The 16,761-nt window shown below is 41.9% G+C and overlaps 1 protein-coding gene across 2 annotated transcripts in view; it reads right to left on the bottom strand.

The window, feature by feature from the left end:
• CNTNAP5 (contactin associated protein family member 5) overlaps nt 1-16,761 on the bottom strand; it is an 877,416-nt gene that overhangs the window by 352,798 nt on the left and 507,857 nt on the right. For both annotated transcript variants that reach the window (XM_033860287.2, XM_019931771.3), the window contains exons 9-10: nt 11,506-11,655; nt 8,405-8,576 (exon numbers count right to left, since the gene is read on the bottom strand). In XM_033860287.2, coding sequence (XP_033716178.1) covers nt 8,405-8,576; nt 11,506-11,655 — 322 coding nt within the window. The remainder of the gene's footprint in view (nt 1-8,404; nt 8,577-11,505; nt 11,656-16,761) is intronic.

Here is a 16,761-nt window from a genome sequence, read left to right as displayed (position 1 = left end):
GTATGTATCTATCTATCTATGGTGTATTATGTATGTATGTAATGATCTATCTATCTATCTATCTATCTATGGTGTATCTGTCTGTATGTATGTAGCTATCTATCTATGGTGTATTATGTATGTATGTATGTATGTATCTATCTATGGTGCACGTATGTATGCAACTATTTATCTCTCTATTGTGTATGTATGTATGTATGTAGGTAGGTATCTATGGTGTATTTATGTAGGTATGTATCTGTCTATCTATTGATGGTATAATTATGTACGTACGTATGTATCTATATCACACACACACACACAAACACACACACACATGTGCATTTACGAGGTGTCCTGGCACAGTAAGCATCATCTAACGATTAACTATTACAATGGCCTATTACTCAGATTTTAAACTGTGTACTGCCATGCTCCCTATGGCTTTGACTTTAGTTCTCTCTTACACACTGCTGCCAAAGCAGCCTTTCCCATCCAGGCAGACAAATGTCCAGCACCTCACCCACTCAGAGGCCCAGACTTATGCTCTCCACCCTGCCTGGAACAGAGCCGCTTGACCGCTCTAAACCCAGTTCCTCTTGAAATCTCATTTCTTCTGTGACACTCCCTTGACCTGCTCTGGCTCTCCAAGCCCATCGTTTTTCTTTCCCCGGCCTTTAGGCAAAAACCCCTCTACGTGTATATGGACTGAGAGATCAGTAAAATCTGGCTTTGAACCCTGGCTCCACCAAATACCGAAAATGTGATCTTGGGCAGGTAACTGAACCTCCATAAGCACTAGAGGTCTTATTTCTTAAATAATAATAATGCAGCAAACCAATGGCTCTCAAATCTGTGTGCATCAGAATCACCTGGGGGGCTTGTGAAAACTCAGGCTGCCCCCACTTCCCCATGTTTGTGGTCCAGAAAGTATGGGTTGGGACCTGGGAATATGCAGTCATAACAAGGTGCCAGGTGACGCTGAGGGTGCTAGTCTGGGAACCACACTTTGAGGAGAACTTTGTGGATCTTGCAGAGCTGTGCAGTGAATTAAATGAAATCATCCTGAGAGAATGTTTGCTCGGTAACTGCTGTATCAACTATAGCCTTTCTCTGTCCTCCATGAAATAGACTCAAAATGATAAACAAAAACAGCAGAAGTGCTCTTGTGTGGATTTGGGCCCCATCCCATGAGTTAAGGAAGAACTCACCATATTGTAACATTTCTCACTCTGGAGTTAGAAGCTCAGATTGCGGGGGCTGTGCCCTTACAGTGGCTTTTCTGGCACCCGGTGTACAAGTTTTCAATTGGAGAAAAAAATGAAAACACATGTATTGCCCTGCAATGTAAGCTTTTTTTTTTTTTTGCGGTACGCGGGCCTCTCACTGCTGTGGCCTGTCCCGTTGCGGAGCACAGGCTCCGGACGCGCAGGCTCAGCGGCCATGGTTCACGGGCCCAGCCGCTCCGCAGCGTGTGGGATCTTCCTGGACCAGGACACGAACCCACGTCCCCTGCATCGGCAGGCGGACTCTCAACCACTGTGCCACCAGGGAAGCCGGAGCTCACTGTTTTGAACAAACTCCCAGACACAGCGTGGGTTTTTAGCAGAAGTCTGCTTCTTGGAGGTCATCCCACTGAACACTTCCCCACATTCCGTGTTTACAGCACTCCCAGCTCTGAACCAAGAAGGTAAGAATCCTGACCAAAGAGTTTAGCCGATGCTTTTCTTAAAAGAATGTGTGTTGGGAGAAAGGGAAATCATTATGGAGTGAGAAGCTACATTTCCTCAATTATTTGACTACAGGAAACTTAAAGCAGTTTTCCACATGGGATTCACTCATTGGAACAAGCAGATTGTTTAATTTTATTATGTTTTTAACTTTTATTTTATATTGGAGTATAGCTGATTAACAATGTTGTGCTAGTTTCAGGTGTACAGCAAAGGCATTCAGTTACACATATACATGTATCTATTCTTTTTCAGATTCTCTTCCCATTTAGGTTGTTACATAATATTGGGCAGAGTTGATACAAATGAACTTATCTACAAAACAGAAACAGACTCACAAACTTAGAGAATGAATTTACCGTTACCAGGTGGGAAGGGATAGACTGGGAGTTCAGTATTGACGTGTACACACAGCTATATTTAAAATGGATAACCAAAAAGGACCTAATTTTAGAAAGTGTTAAGAGCAACACTGTCTCTACAGAAAGCAACAGCAAAGACCCCAGGAGCAGAGGCCCCGCTTTGGTACCTGTCTTTGCCACAATCCACAAAACTGTTATTTCCTTCTATGAAAAACCAGAGCTGCGTGATCTCCAGGGACCTTCCCCAATATCTTCACTCTATGAGGAAGGAACATAGGAAATGGGACTGTGACCAGGGAAACCTTTTCCATGCACCAGAAGACAAGGTGCAGTCTCTGTTCATCTTTAGGAAGGTTTGCAGGAATATTTTTTGGTGGGTGGAGTCACTCTTATTATAATACCACCCCCCTCCCACAAGGTGTGAGCTTAGTCTAGAAGGTAAAACCAAGCTCTGACTTTCAGAGGGACCAACAAGTAAAATAACTGCCTTCAAAATAACAACAAAACAAGTAACATTTGTTGGCAGCAGCAGTGATTCTGAGACCCACCCTCCCTTCCACCCCAAATAGCCCTTCACTCAGACACCTCTGAGGATCTGACTGTTTTCATTTATACTGTTCGTAGTGGGAAGCAGAGGAAGAGCTGAGTGGCAAAGGCCAGGGAGGGAGATGGAATTCAGTTGCCCCCAGCAGTGTCCCTTGGACTGATTTCAACACCCTTGGAGAGGGACACTGAGACAGAGCTGCTGGAACTCTCTAGAGACCCTGTGAGACTTATCAGGAGTGCAGCTGCTTGGGGGCCCAGTAGCAGCAGGACCCATCATTCCTCTCCCCCATACCTGGTCCCCTATTATACAGAATCCATGCAATCCCACTGCCTACAGGATTAGAAGCTTTAGGGCAGTGGTTCTCAAGGTCTGTCCCAGCAGCACCCTGGAATTGGTTAGAAAAGCAAATCCTCTGGCCCACCACAGTAAAACTCAGAAATTCTAGGGGCGGGACCCAGCAATTTGGATTGTAACAGGCTCTCCTGGTGATTCTGATGCAAAAAGGCTGGAATTTGCCTGCAAAATTTAAGGAAGCATTCATTTCCAGGTTCATGTAAATTCAGGGTGTACACAGGCATGAACCTGGAAATGAGGACCACCTTAGATTGTGTGCTTTCCTTACCCTCTCCAGGCCCAGAGAAGCAATGCTTTAGGAGAATCCAGAGACCACAACCTTGGCACCAAAATTGACGTGCATCTTCCTAATAGGTGGTGGTTGGTGCCTCAGAGGGTCAGCTCAAAGCGAACTGAAACTCAAGGGAAGTCATTGAGCACCTGATCCGAGGGCACATATGAGGTCTAGATAGACCGCCACACCAGAAACTACTGGGGATCCCTGGCTGCAGTGGGCGCTGGCGAAACATCAGAGGGAGACCTGAGCTTCTCCTTTCCCCATGGAAACTGGAGATTCAGCAAACCTTTGGCTATAGGAATTCACATGGCGACTCACTGAGTATCTACTCTTTACTGGACGTACAACTGAGCGCCTGACTTCTTACACTCTCTCATTTAACTCTCAATGCGAAGGTAGGTTTTAGTATCCTGGTTTTGCAAAAGAGGAAAGAGACAAAAAGGTTAAATCCTATGTGTCCTATTTCAAGCTGACAAGAAGCATACTGGGAATTAAACATGCTCCAACACCTCTCAAATCCTCTGCCACCTGCACTGGGATTGATGACTTTCTCCAGGTGCGACGCCCACTTCCCCTCACTGACTCATCAGCATCCCTGTTTGCCCCTCCCGGTTTGGCTTCACACCTTGGATCTTGTCTCCTATTGGAATGAAGTCTTAGACAGCATTTGGTGATTTGTTTCTTCTGCCCTGGGCTTTGAACCCTGAAGGACGGGATATGGCTCCTGGAATTAACTGCTTGGATCTTTCAACAAAAGCACTTCTTGACCTGGACCACCAAGAGTGGGACATCCTTATATCACTCAGACTTTGCCTGAGTAGAGTTCCCTAATATTCTGTAATAACCTAAATGAGAAAAGAGTTTGAAAAAGGATAGATATATGTATATGTATAACCAATTCACTTTGCTGTACACCTGAAATTAACACAACATTGTTAATCAACTATATTCCAACATAAATTAAAATTTTAAAAATATAAGCTATAAGGATACAGTGTAAAACATGGGGAATATAGCAAATATTTCATAATAACTATATATGGATTATAACCTTTAAAATTGTGAATCACTATATTGTACCCTTGAAACATATATAATATAAAAAAAAGACTATATATTCAAAAAAGAAAAAAGAAAATAAAGGCCTTGGCTGATATCACATACCATTTTGAATGCCTCTCTTTTAAATGGAATCTCATCAGGCACCTAAGGTTGACAAGGGATTTAATAGATGGCATATCCCTGAACAATTTTTATATGGTTGTGGGCGGAAGATGAGGTTACATATTCAGATCCACAGATACACAATGACTGCCATTTCCAGGTCAGATCCTTCTGAGTAGATACTACAAGGGAGAGAACACTGGCAGTGTCTAACTCTGGATTGCAACTTCAGTCCTGTGACCATGGAGAAGTGAACATTATCTCCAGGTCTTAGTTTACCCCCTTGAAAAAATGGGGATATAAATGATCTCATACTCTCGTATCTTCTACAACTCTTACCACATCTTATTTTACTCAAGAATATACAATAAGACTGCCTCGTTCATTCACTAAATGCCTCTTTATGAGGTCAAATAAACCAGGGCGTGATTCTGCTCTAAGCATACTTTGTTCGATGATGGTTGAGAATATCAAGCCTGGACTACTTTAAGCCCACGGGGTGCAAGAGATAAGTATGAAGAACCGTGTTTTCGGATGAGGAGAACATGAGACTGGAGATTCAGCCTGCAGAGGAGGGATGGTGGCTGCACATCATATTCTAGAGGTTTAAAGACTACTGAAGGGGTTTGGGGTCTGTCGGGTCCCAATGGTAACTCCTACGAGAGTTCTCCCAACCTGACCTTGGACTGTCAGGCACTGGACAGTCCTCCAAAGGAGCCTCCTAAAACCAGTGCTTTCCCTTCTGCCAGAGAAGTAGGCCAGCCCAGTTCCTCCACCTCCTTTCTTCCTTGAGGCCAGAAGCTTCAGAAAAGTGCCCATTACTGAGATGCAAATTGTTGGTTTAAATCCTTCAGTCCCTGAGAAGGAACTCTCCCAGCTTTACTCAAGACCTCAGCCATAAAAAAAGAATGAAATAGTGCCATTTGCAGCAACAGGGATGGTGAAGTAAGTCAGACAGAGAAAGACAAATATATGATATCGCTTATATGTGAAATCTAAAATAAGGATACAGATGAACTTACTTACCAAACAGAAACAGACTCACAGACAGAGAAAACAAATTTATGGTTACCAAAGGGGGAAGGTAGGCGGGAGGGATAAATTAGGAGTTTGGGATTAACAAACACACACTACTATATATAGAATAGATAACCAACAAAGACCTACTGTATAGTATGGGAAACTCTACTCAATATTCTGTAATAACCTAAATGGGAAAAGATTCTGAAAAATAATAGATACATGTATATGTATAACTGAATCACTTTGCTGTACACTTGAAACTAACACAACATGGAAAATCAACTATACTCCAATATAAAATATAAATTTTTTTAATAAAATAAAATGCAACTATACTCACAGTATGACATTTGAATATATTTTCATCAAAAACACATAATAAAGGTAAGAAATTTAAAAATAAAAATTCTTTTTGTATGTTTTCACAAAATTATTTTCTTCTAAGCATTGAAACCTTGCTATTACAAATAAAATATAAAATAGGAATCATAGTTAATGAAAACCAAAATTTTTAATCAAAATGATTTAAATAAAACTAGTGTTTAATGTTTTAAAATATTCATTGAATTTCATTAAACCTTACTAAATTTTTCTTAAAAAACCGCAGAAACTGAAAATAAACCACAGCCAGACTGTTCTCTACCCCCTTGTCTCCCGCCAAACCTTGCCCCCCCGCCCCCCCCGCCCCCGCAAGTGGCAAGCTCCTTGAAGGCAAAACTTCACACTTGTCCTTAAATCAGGTTCATGTTGATTAACACATTAAAAATAAAATGCAAAACTCAGAAACCACCTGCTTTTCTAACCCCAACTCCCACTCTCCACCAAATGTTAAATAGAAGTTCAAGAAATAATTAGTTAAGCAAAGCCTTTTACCAGTTTCCCTTCTGTTAAAGGCACTGTCTGGTAAATCAAGAAAAATGTCCCATTTACCCACTAAACTAAACACAATCCCTTATTATACAATTAACCAAAACACAATTGTATGTAATACAATTATACAGACTACAATTACACAAAAGTAATGATGCAGCATGACGGCAATGGCGTCCATGTAATGGAAAATAATGAGAGCTCCCTTGATTAGAAATTAACTTATCATGAGAGATCCCTATTGATAAATGTTCCCTCTACTGATCTACACTTTGCAAAAGGCTGTCTGGCTGATGAAGTCAGATGCTTCCTCCTCATCATTAATAAAGACTACAGGGTAGCAACCATTCCACACAGTGTCTTTTACTCTGAGGTCTCTAAACTAGCACAGTCTAATGAAGCATACATTTTATTACCCACTTTTCCAGCTGGCCAGATAGAAAAAAATGAAGCAGGAGAGCCAGCAAGTCTGTGTGATTTGTTGACGATCCCATGTGGAGTGGTATTAATAGAGAAACATGCACATAAAGTTCCACTAAATTATATCAGTCATTCCAAGCATGAGAGGAGATTATGGTCTGCAGAGCTGATTTCTGTGTGATGCTCAGTACAGGCACCTGCTACTTCTCATCATCGCTCCCCTGCACTGGGGCTGTCACCTCACTACCTCTGGGCTGGTTCTTTTCCAATCCATCCTTCTCCCTTTTCCTGAGTACTCTTTTTACGAAGCAAATCGACTACCTTCCCTGAGTCCTCCTAGTGCATGAGGCTAAATGCCTTAGGCACGCAAAGTTCTTCCTAATTGTCCGTATTCACATCATGTGCTCTACTACCAAGACTTACCATCCCCACTGAGCTATATTTTGTGGAATCTAAAACACCATTCATTGTAAGACATGCCATTATTTTATATGCGCCAAAGAAAAGTAAATATTGCCATTTCAACTACTATAAATAATCAAATGCAAAATGCGCCCCAATATTAGAGATATTTAAATGAAAACTAAGTGTCTTGAGTGGACAAAACACTTGCAAGCCATGACCCTCCCCCCGTTTCTATAGCATTTCACATGCCATATCCTGCCAATATGCCTACAATACCATCACCCCCACTCCTCAGTCAAGCCTGCCCGTCCTTTCAAACTCAGCTCAACACCACTTCCTGAAAACCTTCCTGACCTCAGCTGCCACTGTCATATGTCCCACAAATAAGGGTACACTTCCTGGTCATTGATAGCATTTTATAGAAATGTATAATTAATTCCCTGATAAAACACAAGCAGGGACTCTGTATCACCAACACACAGGCAAGCACATAACATGTATTCACCTATTCGGTAAATGGTATTTTGACTGGGGTGATTAGAATTGGAAGAAAGACGGAGGTTAAGTGCTAGAGGAGAAACATGGATCACATGATTAACCTTGCTGAAAATTCAGAACTTCCTCCTCTGTTATTTTCTCCAGCGTGTCTTTGAATCTAGAAACTTCAAATAGAAGAGGAGCCAGAGCCCAGGAGAAATGAAGAGGGAAAGGGAGCTTTTGCTAGATGTGTAGGTTGGGGAATAAAGGTGCTGATTCCCTGTCCAGGGTCCAGTCTCCTCTGGGCCAAAGAAACAGAGGGTTAGGGGTGGTGACAGCAAAGATCAGACCCCCAGGGAGTGACTGTAAAACTGGACTCTGTTATAGGAATCCCAGAGGGTTTGATTTTCATCTGTCAGTTTTAGAAAGGACACTCACTGCAGTGAAGAATGAAATGGTTTAGGAGAGAAGCAATTCCTCCCTCCTTTTTGCTTCACTCTTAACTTCAAAGTAATCAAATGTTGTTTACGCATAAAATTTTAATCCTTTCACAAATTTGTATTTTGATTTAATTTGCATATCCCATTTACTGCAAGTCGACATGAAGAGAGACTCAACTCATTTAAACCATTTTTCTCTGGGCCAGAAATCCTTTCAGAAATATTTTCCATTAGGCGACTCAATTATGTCTAATGTGGCTGATGTCAGGGGATTCGAATTTTGGTGAAAGAAGCTCATATTTAGAAGAGTGAAAATGGGAAGGTGGGTGGGAGAACAGAGAAGAGACCATAATTACCTGTCTTTGATGCTACACAGATCAATGTGTAAATCACTAAAATTCCCCAGGGAACCTTGCTGAACTGAAATGAGGTCCTTGGGCTGGTTATCAATAAAGATGAGCCTCATGCAGCCTTGGAAAGCATTAATGGGATGTAAGCACTGGGAATCGGTGAGATTGTCAGGGCACCCTGTGGGACAGAGAAAAAAAAATAAAGAAGAATACTGAAATGATCAGTTATTGCTTTGGCGACCTATTGATGGAAGACCTTAAGGTCTAATTATTTCGGTGTTTTTTTCATTCACAGCAGTGCACACATTTTTGTTGTAAATCCTAGCATTCTCAGAGAGGGGACAAAACTGGTACAAAATGGGGCTTACTCAATCACTGTATAGAATAGAAAACAAAATGTGTTAAAGGGGATACCAATCCTATCGCATTTATCTTGTTCTTTTTTTTTTAAACTTCATTAGGAGATTAGAAGTCAGCAGCAACTTTATTAGGAGAATCAAACCCACAGAGACTTCAGATAGGGGAATTATTAAAACCATGATATAAAATAAATATAGTTATTATACCTAAAGAAATAAACCCAGGGAATTAAAATATATACCTCATTCTTATTTCTTTTCACCCTGTTCATAAGCTATTTGCCCTTCTTTTGTGTGGTACACTTCACTCAGCCCAAGAAAGCAACATATCATAACTACTGGGGAATTTCTGTCTTGAAACACTCTTTTAAATGCACACTTCAATTCCGAATTACACATTCAAAGAAAATTACGCTTTGGGTAACAATGGTAGCAGAGTAATTGTCTGGTTAATTGTCAGCATTATCAGGCTTGGTTCCTGAGAAATGTACACACAGGAAAGTAGCTGGAATTTTGAAGTGATATGCAAAGCAAATCCAGACGCTAAAGGAATGAAGCGTTTAAATGCACATAGTTATAGGGCTGTAATCACATACCTGAAAGGTTAATACCATACCTTTTTAAAGGGTGTTCTTTAAAAAACAAAAAACAAAAAGAAACCAGGCACTACACTGAGCATAGCTTGCAACCAGGGAATAACTACGCATTAGGACAGGTATAGAGCCATGTACGTGCATGGTTGCTTGTGCTCTTTATAAACTCCATCCCGATGGTTTTAATAGGTTCAGAGCATATGGGGATGCATGCTTGGAAACATGGCAATAACCCATAAATAATTGGGAATTATTTCAACCATCTCTAATAGACAGTCACTGCTGGGCTGAAGCCCAGCAGTTGGTTAACGGCTCACAGGCACACTATAAAATGAAGAGAGATGCTACAACTTCTAATTGAAGCCATAGAGAGAATTTATGTAAGTTGACTATTATCACTCAAACTCATTTTTCACTTTCCTTAAGTTTACAGTCTACGTGTGGGGCATTCCCTTAAATACTGTTCAGATCCCAGAAAAATCTTCCCTCCTCAGCCTGAAGCCCCGTTAAGACCCACGTCTAAAAACACTTCAACTGGGGGAGGGGAGTCATTTTGCCTTTGAGGCATTTCAGATGCTTAAGTCACATAATTAATTCAACGGCATTTTCCCCAGAAATAAATATAAGTTTGCTTTTCTCTGCTGTCTATGAAACACTGCATATGATGCAAAATTATACAGTCTGTGAAACGTATCTTTGGGGGCCACCAGACCTTTCTTCTGCAGTCTTTACAATCCTTTGCTGTGACTAGTGGCTCATGGAGAACACAGATTTGGGGTTGAATCCTGCTTCTACTACTCACACAAATTATTTCATCTCTGCAAACACAGGTCTTATTATCTGTAAAATGGGGTTAATATTACCTACCTCATAAGGATTCTGCATGAATTAAATGATGTAAGACATAAAATATTTACAGAGAATCAAAGTGTTCCCTTTTCAAAGGAATTTGTTATCTAGGCACAGGTGGAGATTTGGAATGAAGGACAGAGGCTCTGGCCCTGAAATCAAACCACAAAGGAATCACTCCACACTGTTTCCCTCTCAGGACACCCGGATGTGTACACTGCATCTGTGCAAAGTCCCTTTCGTATTTCAAAGCTTAACCTCATGTCATTGGTATGAGAGAAGTGATTTGCAAATTCCCTTTTAGAGACTGCACTTTATAACTTTACAGGGTACTTCTCTTTAGACCAGGCCCAGCTGAGACCCATATTTACAAGAGCTGAAGCCAGTCTGTCCGTTCTAACGTAGAAAGCATGATGTTGTACATTTAACCTTGATCTCACTGAATTCTCCCAGAAATTCTGCTTTGTTTCCCAACGTCCTTGATAAGGAAGTTCAGGGACCATGAGTATGTTACTCGAGGTCACACAGCTACTGGAATTCATTACTCTTTACAGATTGTTTCTATAATACCAACAACTGGCTAAGTAATTAGATACAAATATTTTTAATGAAAAAAACTTTTAAAAAACTAAATAAAAATATACATACATCTATAAAAATGAAGCAAATGCCTAATTATATATTTTTCCTCCTTACCAGTTTGCCCTTGTGTTTTCATCTTTGCGAAGTTTCCTGGCATTGGCAGGGGCAGCGTCTATACTGGCTGCTCTTTGTGAAGCCCCAACTTCATGGGCTTCTAGGTCTTCCCCATTTTTAGCTGCCCCCCTCCATGGGCATGGCCTCCAGGGATGTGGGGAACAGATGGATAGGGGATTAAGAAAGCAAATCAGCAGAGAAATGACTGAGAAAGCTGAGGATGCTGGTTGTACCTTCCTACCTGGATTTTTTTTTTTCTCTTGCAGGTACTGCTGACTATCGGTACACTTTCTCCAAGTTTTCAGCTGAGTTTCTCTTTTGGAATATGATCACAGAGTCTGGCATGGCAACAAAAATCTCCTTTGGATGTGTTATGTAACACCAGCTCTTACAGCTAGATTTTTTTTTTTCCTCAGCACCGACCTAGATAATTTATATTTGTACAGCTGTGGGAAAGTTTGCTTCTCATTTCTTTGGGCTTGAGGGCAGGTGTACGTGCGTGTGTGCTGGGAGAATGGTCAATTTGACACAGAAAGAATTGTCATAGTGAAATAACTGTCCACTGCATCCTCCCTCCTTTATTTTCAACCTCAAAAGCTGGGGAATTTACCTCCAAAGTAATAGCGATTTCCAGAATAAATCTGCATCCGGGTGGTGTCCTGAGCCGGGGATGCTGCATCGTTATCCAGAGTGAGAGTGATGCGGTTCCTTCTGGCGTTGATGCTCACTGAATGCCACAAACCATCATTCAAGTCACTGCCTGCAAAAGAAACAGGAAGGGCAAGCGTAGGGATGAATGATTTGGGCAGGTGTGGAGAGAGCAGGGCTCGTTTCCTTGCCTGCGGTGGTCCTTGTACATTCTCAGAGTGGCCCCTCTCTTCATTTGGCGTAAAACAAATCCTCAGCTGCTTCCCAGGCATCTTTCTTTTTCTTTTTACCACTTCATTCTATTATTTTCCTTTTTTAAAAGGGGCTGAACCACTTCTGACATGTTTGGTTTGAAAACAAAAGGGCAAAACACAAATGTGTTTGTATACTACAAAGGTATAGAAAACATTTATTGACTTATTGATACAAAATGCAGAGTAAAAAGTGAAAAAGAAAGAAAAAAAGAAAAATTCAAAACGTTCCCGGTGATTTTTAATCTCTGAGTGGTGGGGTTAAAGGCAATTTTAGTTTTCTCGCATTTTTCTACACGTGACATATTTCTTTTTTAGTAAAGAAAATAAACTGTTTTAGAGGCAAAAGTAGATGAGGAAAGCTAGATTCCAGTGACATACCAGGCAGAGGAGTCTCCTGCTGAAAGGAGGTAACAGACTAGTTTAGTTCCAACCTTTTTCCTTAACTAATTATGTGACACTGAGTCACCTACCTTCACGGAGCTCTGGTTTTATCTTCTGTAAATACCATAATTCTTACTCTGTATTATTGGTAAGGGATCCATTGAGATCAGGCAGGAAATTTCCCAGGTTGTGGGCATAGTGGGTGTTTATTAAAAGGCAATTTCTCTCTCATTCTTTTGCCCCAGATGCCTTTGACTTGCACTGCACTGCCGACCTACCTTGTTGAGGAAAGTGTGCTGGGAATTACGCACCAGTGTTTTCACTCTTTCCTACAAAAAGTTTATCATCTTTTAAGACTCTGTCTGTGCAAAGTGCTTGCTGACGGAAACATGGTCATATTACCCAGTCCAGTCACAAAGATTTGTTTGTAACCAGATCACAGAGCCCCCCATGTCTTCACTCAATAGACATGTGCCCTGCTATGGGCCGAGTTACCCTCCTTTTCTCATTGCCTCAGTTTCCTCCCCTGCAAAATGGGGAGAATGACTGTACTCACAGGCTCTTGTGAGAATTATACCCATTAATATAGTAGGGCCTGTAGGACAGGTCATATCACATCGCAAGTAGAAATCATGCTCACTAAAGCAAAAGGACAGAACAGCAACCACAAAAATGCTCCCCTGCATTTGGGAGAAAGGATAGTCATATCATCTGGTCTCTACCCTGGGGTAATCCACAGGTAGATGGAAGAGACTTAGGCAAAGAGGCTTAACATACGGTCCTTTGAGAATTTCAGGCTGGTGGCTTAGAGAAGCAAGTGAACAACAGCCCTGCTTGCAATTCGGGGTGAACCAGTAACATGGGGATAGAGAAGAAAGACCTAACTCCACATAAGGATCCTGAAAATACTTCATAGAGGAGGCGGTTTTTGAAAACTGCACAAGAGTTTCTCACTTCTAAAGAGTTCCGGGGGACAGAGAGCCTATACAGAGAAGCAAAGGTCTGGAATGAGAAACAGGACAGGGCAACAGGAAAGCAGGTGGGAAGAGTCCGGTCAGGGGCCTCGTGTGCCAGGCTAAGGAAGGCATTTCAACAATGTCCTCGGACAAAGGATTCTGGAGGGCACTTTACCCAAGCCAATTGTCTCAATCTCTGGTGATGGAGTCCCAGACATCTGCATTTTAAAAAAGCTCCCTTGATGATTCTGATGTGTAGCCAGGAATGAAATCACCGGTCTAGAAGTGATGAAATCACTGGGAGTCCAAGAGGGGACCACTGGCATGGTGATGACCTGCCTGGAGCTGCACATTCAGAGACCCTGGTGGCCAGAAGTCGGGGCTGGGAGGAGGTGAGGCTGGAAACAGAATGACCAGGGTCTCAGCCAGAGTATTAGCAGCGAAAATGGAGAGGAAGGGGTGGGTGAAGAGCTATTTCCGGAGCTCAAGGAGTTCAGTCTTGGTAGCGCCTACAGGGGGGCAGTCCCTGAGAAACCAGCTGGGAAGAAAGCACTGACAATCAGACCAGAGGTCTGCAGGGCTCCTTAGAACAGCTACTGAAGAGCTCGTGCCCCTGAGCCATCTGATGGCAGGAGAAGCTGCCCCTGGGAAAGCACAGCACCAGGCTGGGGGCCCAGCTGCATTGCACCGGGGCAGCCGTGCTCCATCTGTTCAGAATGGCCCAGATGTAGGTCTTCCTGCGTTTCCTGCCAGCTCCCACTCAGCCAGTGTGTGCTGTGGCCCTGAACATCTGCTTGGGGTGGAGAGGAGAATCCAGAAGCTACTCAGCCTGGAGGCCCTACTTTCCCCCAAAGGCCAGGGTCTGGCTCCCAGCAACAGGCATTCTGCTAATGAGGCAGAGGGTCTGTCAGGTGTTTCTTGGTGCTGAACATTTGACTTCTGTCAGGGGCATTTGGGGGGCATGGCCAGCTGAGGTCTATACTCCTTTTACTGTCATTTGCATACTGATTTAAATCCCTCTGCATAACAGATGAGATTGCATTTTCAGGTAAACTCTAGACTGGGCTGGAAGGAAGTCAGTAACTAGTTCAACACATAGGGTGGAAATAGCCCCTAAGGGCCCAGCTAGGCATCAGGGATACAGTAGGGAAGAAAGTACAGACGGAAGCCAGGGGGGAGTGTGCCATCTAGCTAGAGACACATCACTGAGTCACTGTACAGAGGACACTGGCCCGAGGAAGAGGTCTACTCAGTGTGAGGGGACCAGGGCTGGGGCTCAAGCTTATATGTTCTGACTTGGGGTCCCATCCCCTCCCCAGGCCACTATCCACATTTCTGTCTTTAAAAGCATCACTTAATAAGGGTTTGCTTGGTCAGTTGTTTGTTTTCTTTTTCTTTTTGTTTTTTCTTTCTGGTCTGCTTTTCCTTTTAATTCGATCTCTTTTGATCTTTTCCTACATGGTCCCTAGTCCCTGCAGGGAGAGCCTGTGTGAAATCTTAGCTTTTAGAATTATTCGAACAGTAGTTCTTGCTGCTGACCACACAAAGGGGTTACCTGAGCAGATTTTGAAAAGACGGGCCCCTGGGCCCTACACCAGCTTAATTAAGACAGACTTCTGGGGGTGGCCACAGACCTTGGAAGTTTCAAAGACCCCCAGAACTTCAGTTGCACAGCCCAGGTTGGGAACTAATCTGTGAGAGGTTTCAGAAGAGGAAGGAAAGAAGCTAAGAAAAATAAGACTGGCTTAGAGGAGCTGACCCGGGCATAGATGCCAAGGCAAGCGAACTGGCAGATCCCTCTCTAAAAATCTGCTTCTTCCTGGGCTCTCTTTTTCCCTTCATTCTGTTAACAGATCCAAGATCACACCCCTGGAGCTTCTTCCAGAATTTTTTTTTTTTTGCAGTACACGGGCCTCTCACAGCTGTGGCCTCTCCCGTTGCGGAGCACAGGCTCCAGATGTGCAGGCTCAGCGGCCATGGCTCACGGGTCCAGCCGCTCCGCGGCATGTGGGATCTTCCTGGACCGGGGCACGAACCCGTGTCCCCTGCATTGGCAGGCAGACTCTCAACCACTGTGCCACCAGGGAAGCCCCAGATTTATATTTTAAGAATGCTCTTTAAAAGGTACAGGTTTAAGGGCTATTAATTATTCACAAATTAGGGGAAATCAATTCCATCAGGTTGCTTTCCTTCAAAAACCTGAGATAAGGAGCTCTGAAAAACTAGAAGTTCTCAATGAAAGGAACAGGAAGGCGTTACCTTTGAGGCCAGGAACACCTCCTTGGGGAAAAAACCTCTCGGGGTGAAAAAATACAGTATTGAGGACCACTTTGGGGTGCTAAGTACTCATATGATTGAAAAGCTGAGGCTGAAAATGTGGGACTTTGGTTCTGGAAAGATTATTGGATGACGACAAACATAAAATTTCTGAACTTTGATGTGATGTTAAATAATATTTGTCATCTCCCAGACTGGGAAAGAATAAAAACCAATTATAGTCTCTGTTAGTGGATATAGAGGGAAACAGGCAATTTCAAAATTGATAATTCTTTCTAGAAAGCAATTTACCAACAAGTATCAAAAACCCTAAAAATATCATACCTCATCTCTACGAATTTTATTCTGAAGAAGTAATCCTAAAGTAGTAACAGAGCTGCAAACAAGGTTTATGGTGAAGAGAGTTCACGACATCATTTTTAATAGCAGAAATTCACAACTACTACTATTTCCAATAAGGGTAGGTTAGATCATTCAGATGCAGTGTATTCAATAACATGGAACATAATCCTGAATCTTTGTTTTTCTGTATGAATTTTAGTATAATGCATCTAATGCCATGAAATAGACTGTGATGTTTCTATAGAGATTGTATTAAATTTGTAATTTAACTTAGGGAGAAATGATATCTTTATAATGTTGAGTTATCCCATCCAAGAATGGGATATCTTTACATTTGTCCAAGTCTTATTCAGTGCCTTTCAGGGGTGTTTTAACATTTTTCTTGTAGTTTTGCACATTTCCTGTCAAATTTATTCCAAGTATTTCACCCTCTTTGTCACTATTGTAAATGACATTTTCTCTACCATTAGTAGTAATAATAATAACGTGGAATATAATATAGTCATTAAAAATCATAATTCCAGGAATGATATGGATATCCTGAAAAGTGAAAAACAGTATGTGTGGTACAGTTCACATTTTGTTAAAAATAACTACAGAAATACTGGAACGATATTGAATGATAGAATCACAGATTCCTTTCTCTTACACAGAGAACTAGAATGTGCCAAGTTTCTAAAAAAGTGTGTGACGTTTATAATCATTTTTTCAAAACTAACAAACTGTTGAGGCTGAGATAAAGGATAGGGAAAGTTTTCATTCTTTTCCACGTCTTGCCCCCATTACTTAAAGTGGTTGCTTCCTGGTCCCAGAATTCAGCCTAAGGCATTAGTATAAAAGGTCTCTCACAGAGAGGGTTAAATAGGCTTAGAAGTTTTTCTTCATGGAAAAAAAAAAAAAAAAAGACACTTTCCACCCTTGCAATTGAACTTGCAAATTGAAATGTGAAGCACAGCCCAATTGTAAAAATAGCTAATAATACACTCTGCCAGTATTGAATATCTACAA

The sequence above is a fragment of the Tursiops truncatus genome, chromosome 7, assembly GCF_011762595.2.
Source record: "Tursiops truncatus isolate mTurTru1 chromosome 7, mTurTru1.mat.Y, whole genome shotgun sequence".
NCBI classification, from domain to species: Eukaryota; Metazoa; Chordata; class Mammalia; order Artiodactyla; family Delphinidae; genus Tursiops; species Tursiops truncatus.
Note: the sequence above shows the minus strand (reverse complement) of the source record. Positions and strands in the feature narration are given on the sequence as shown.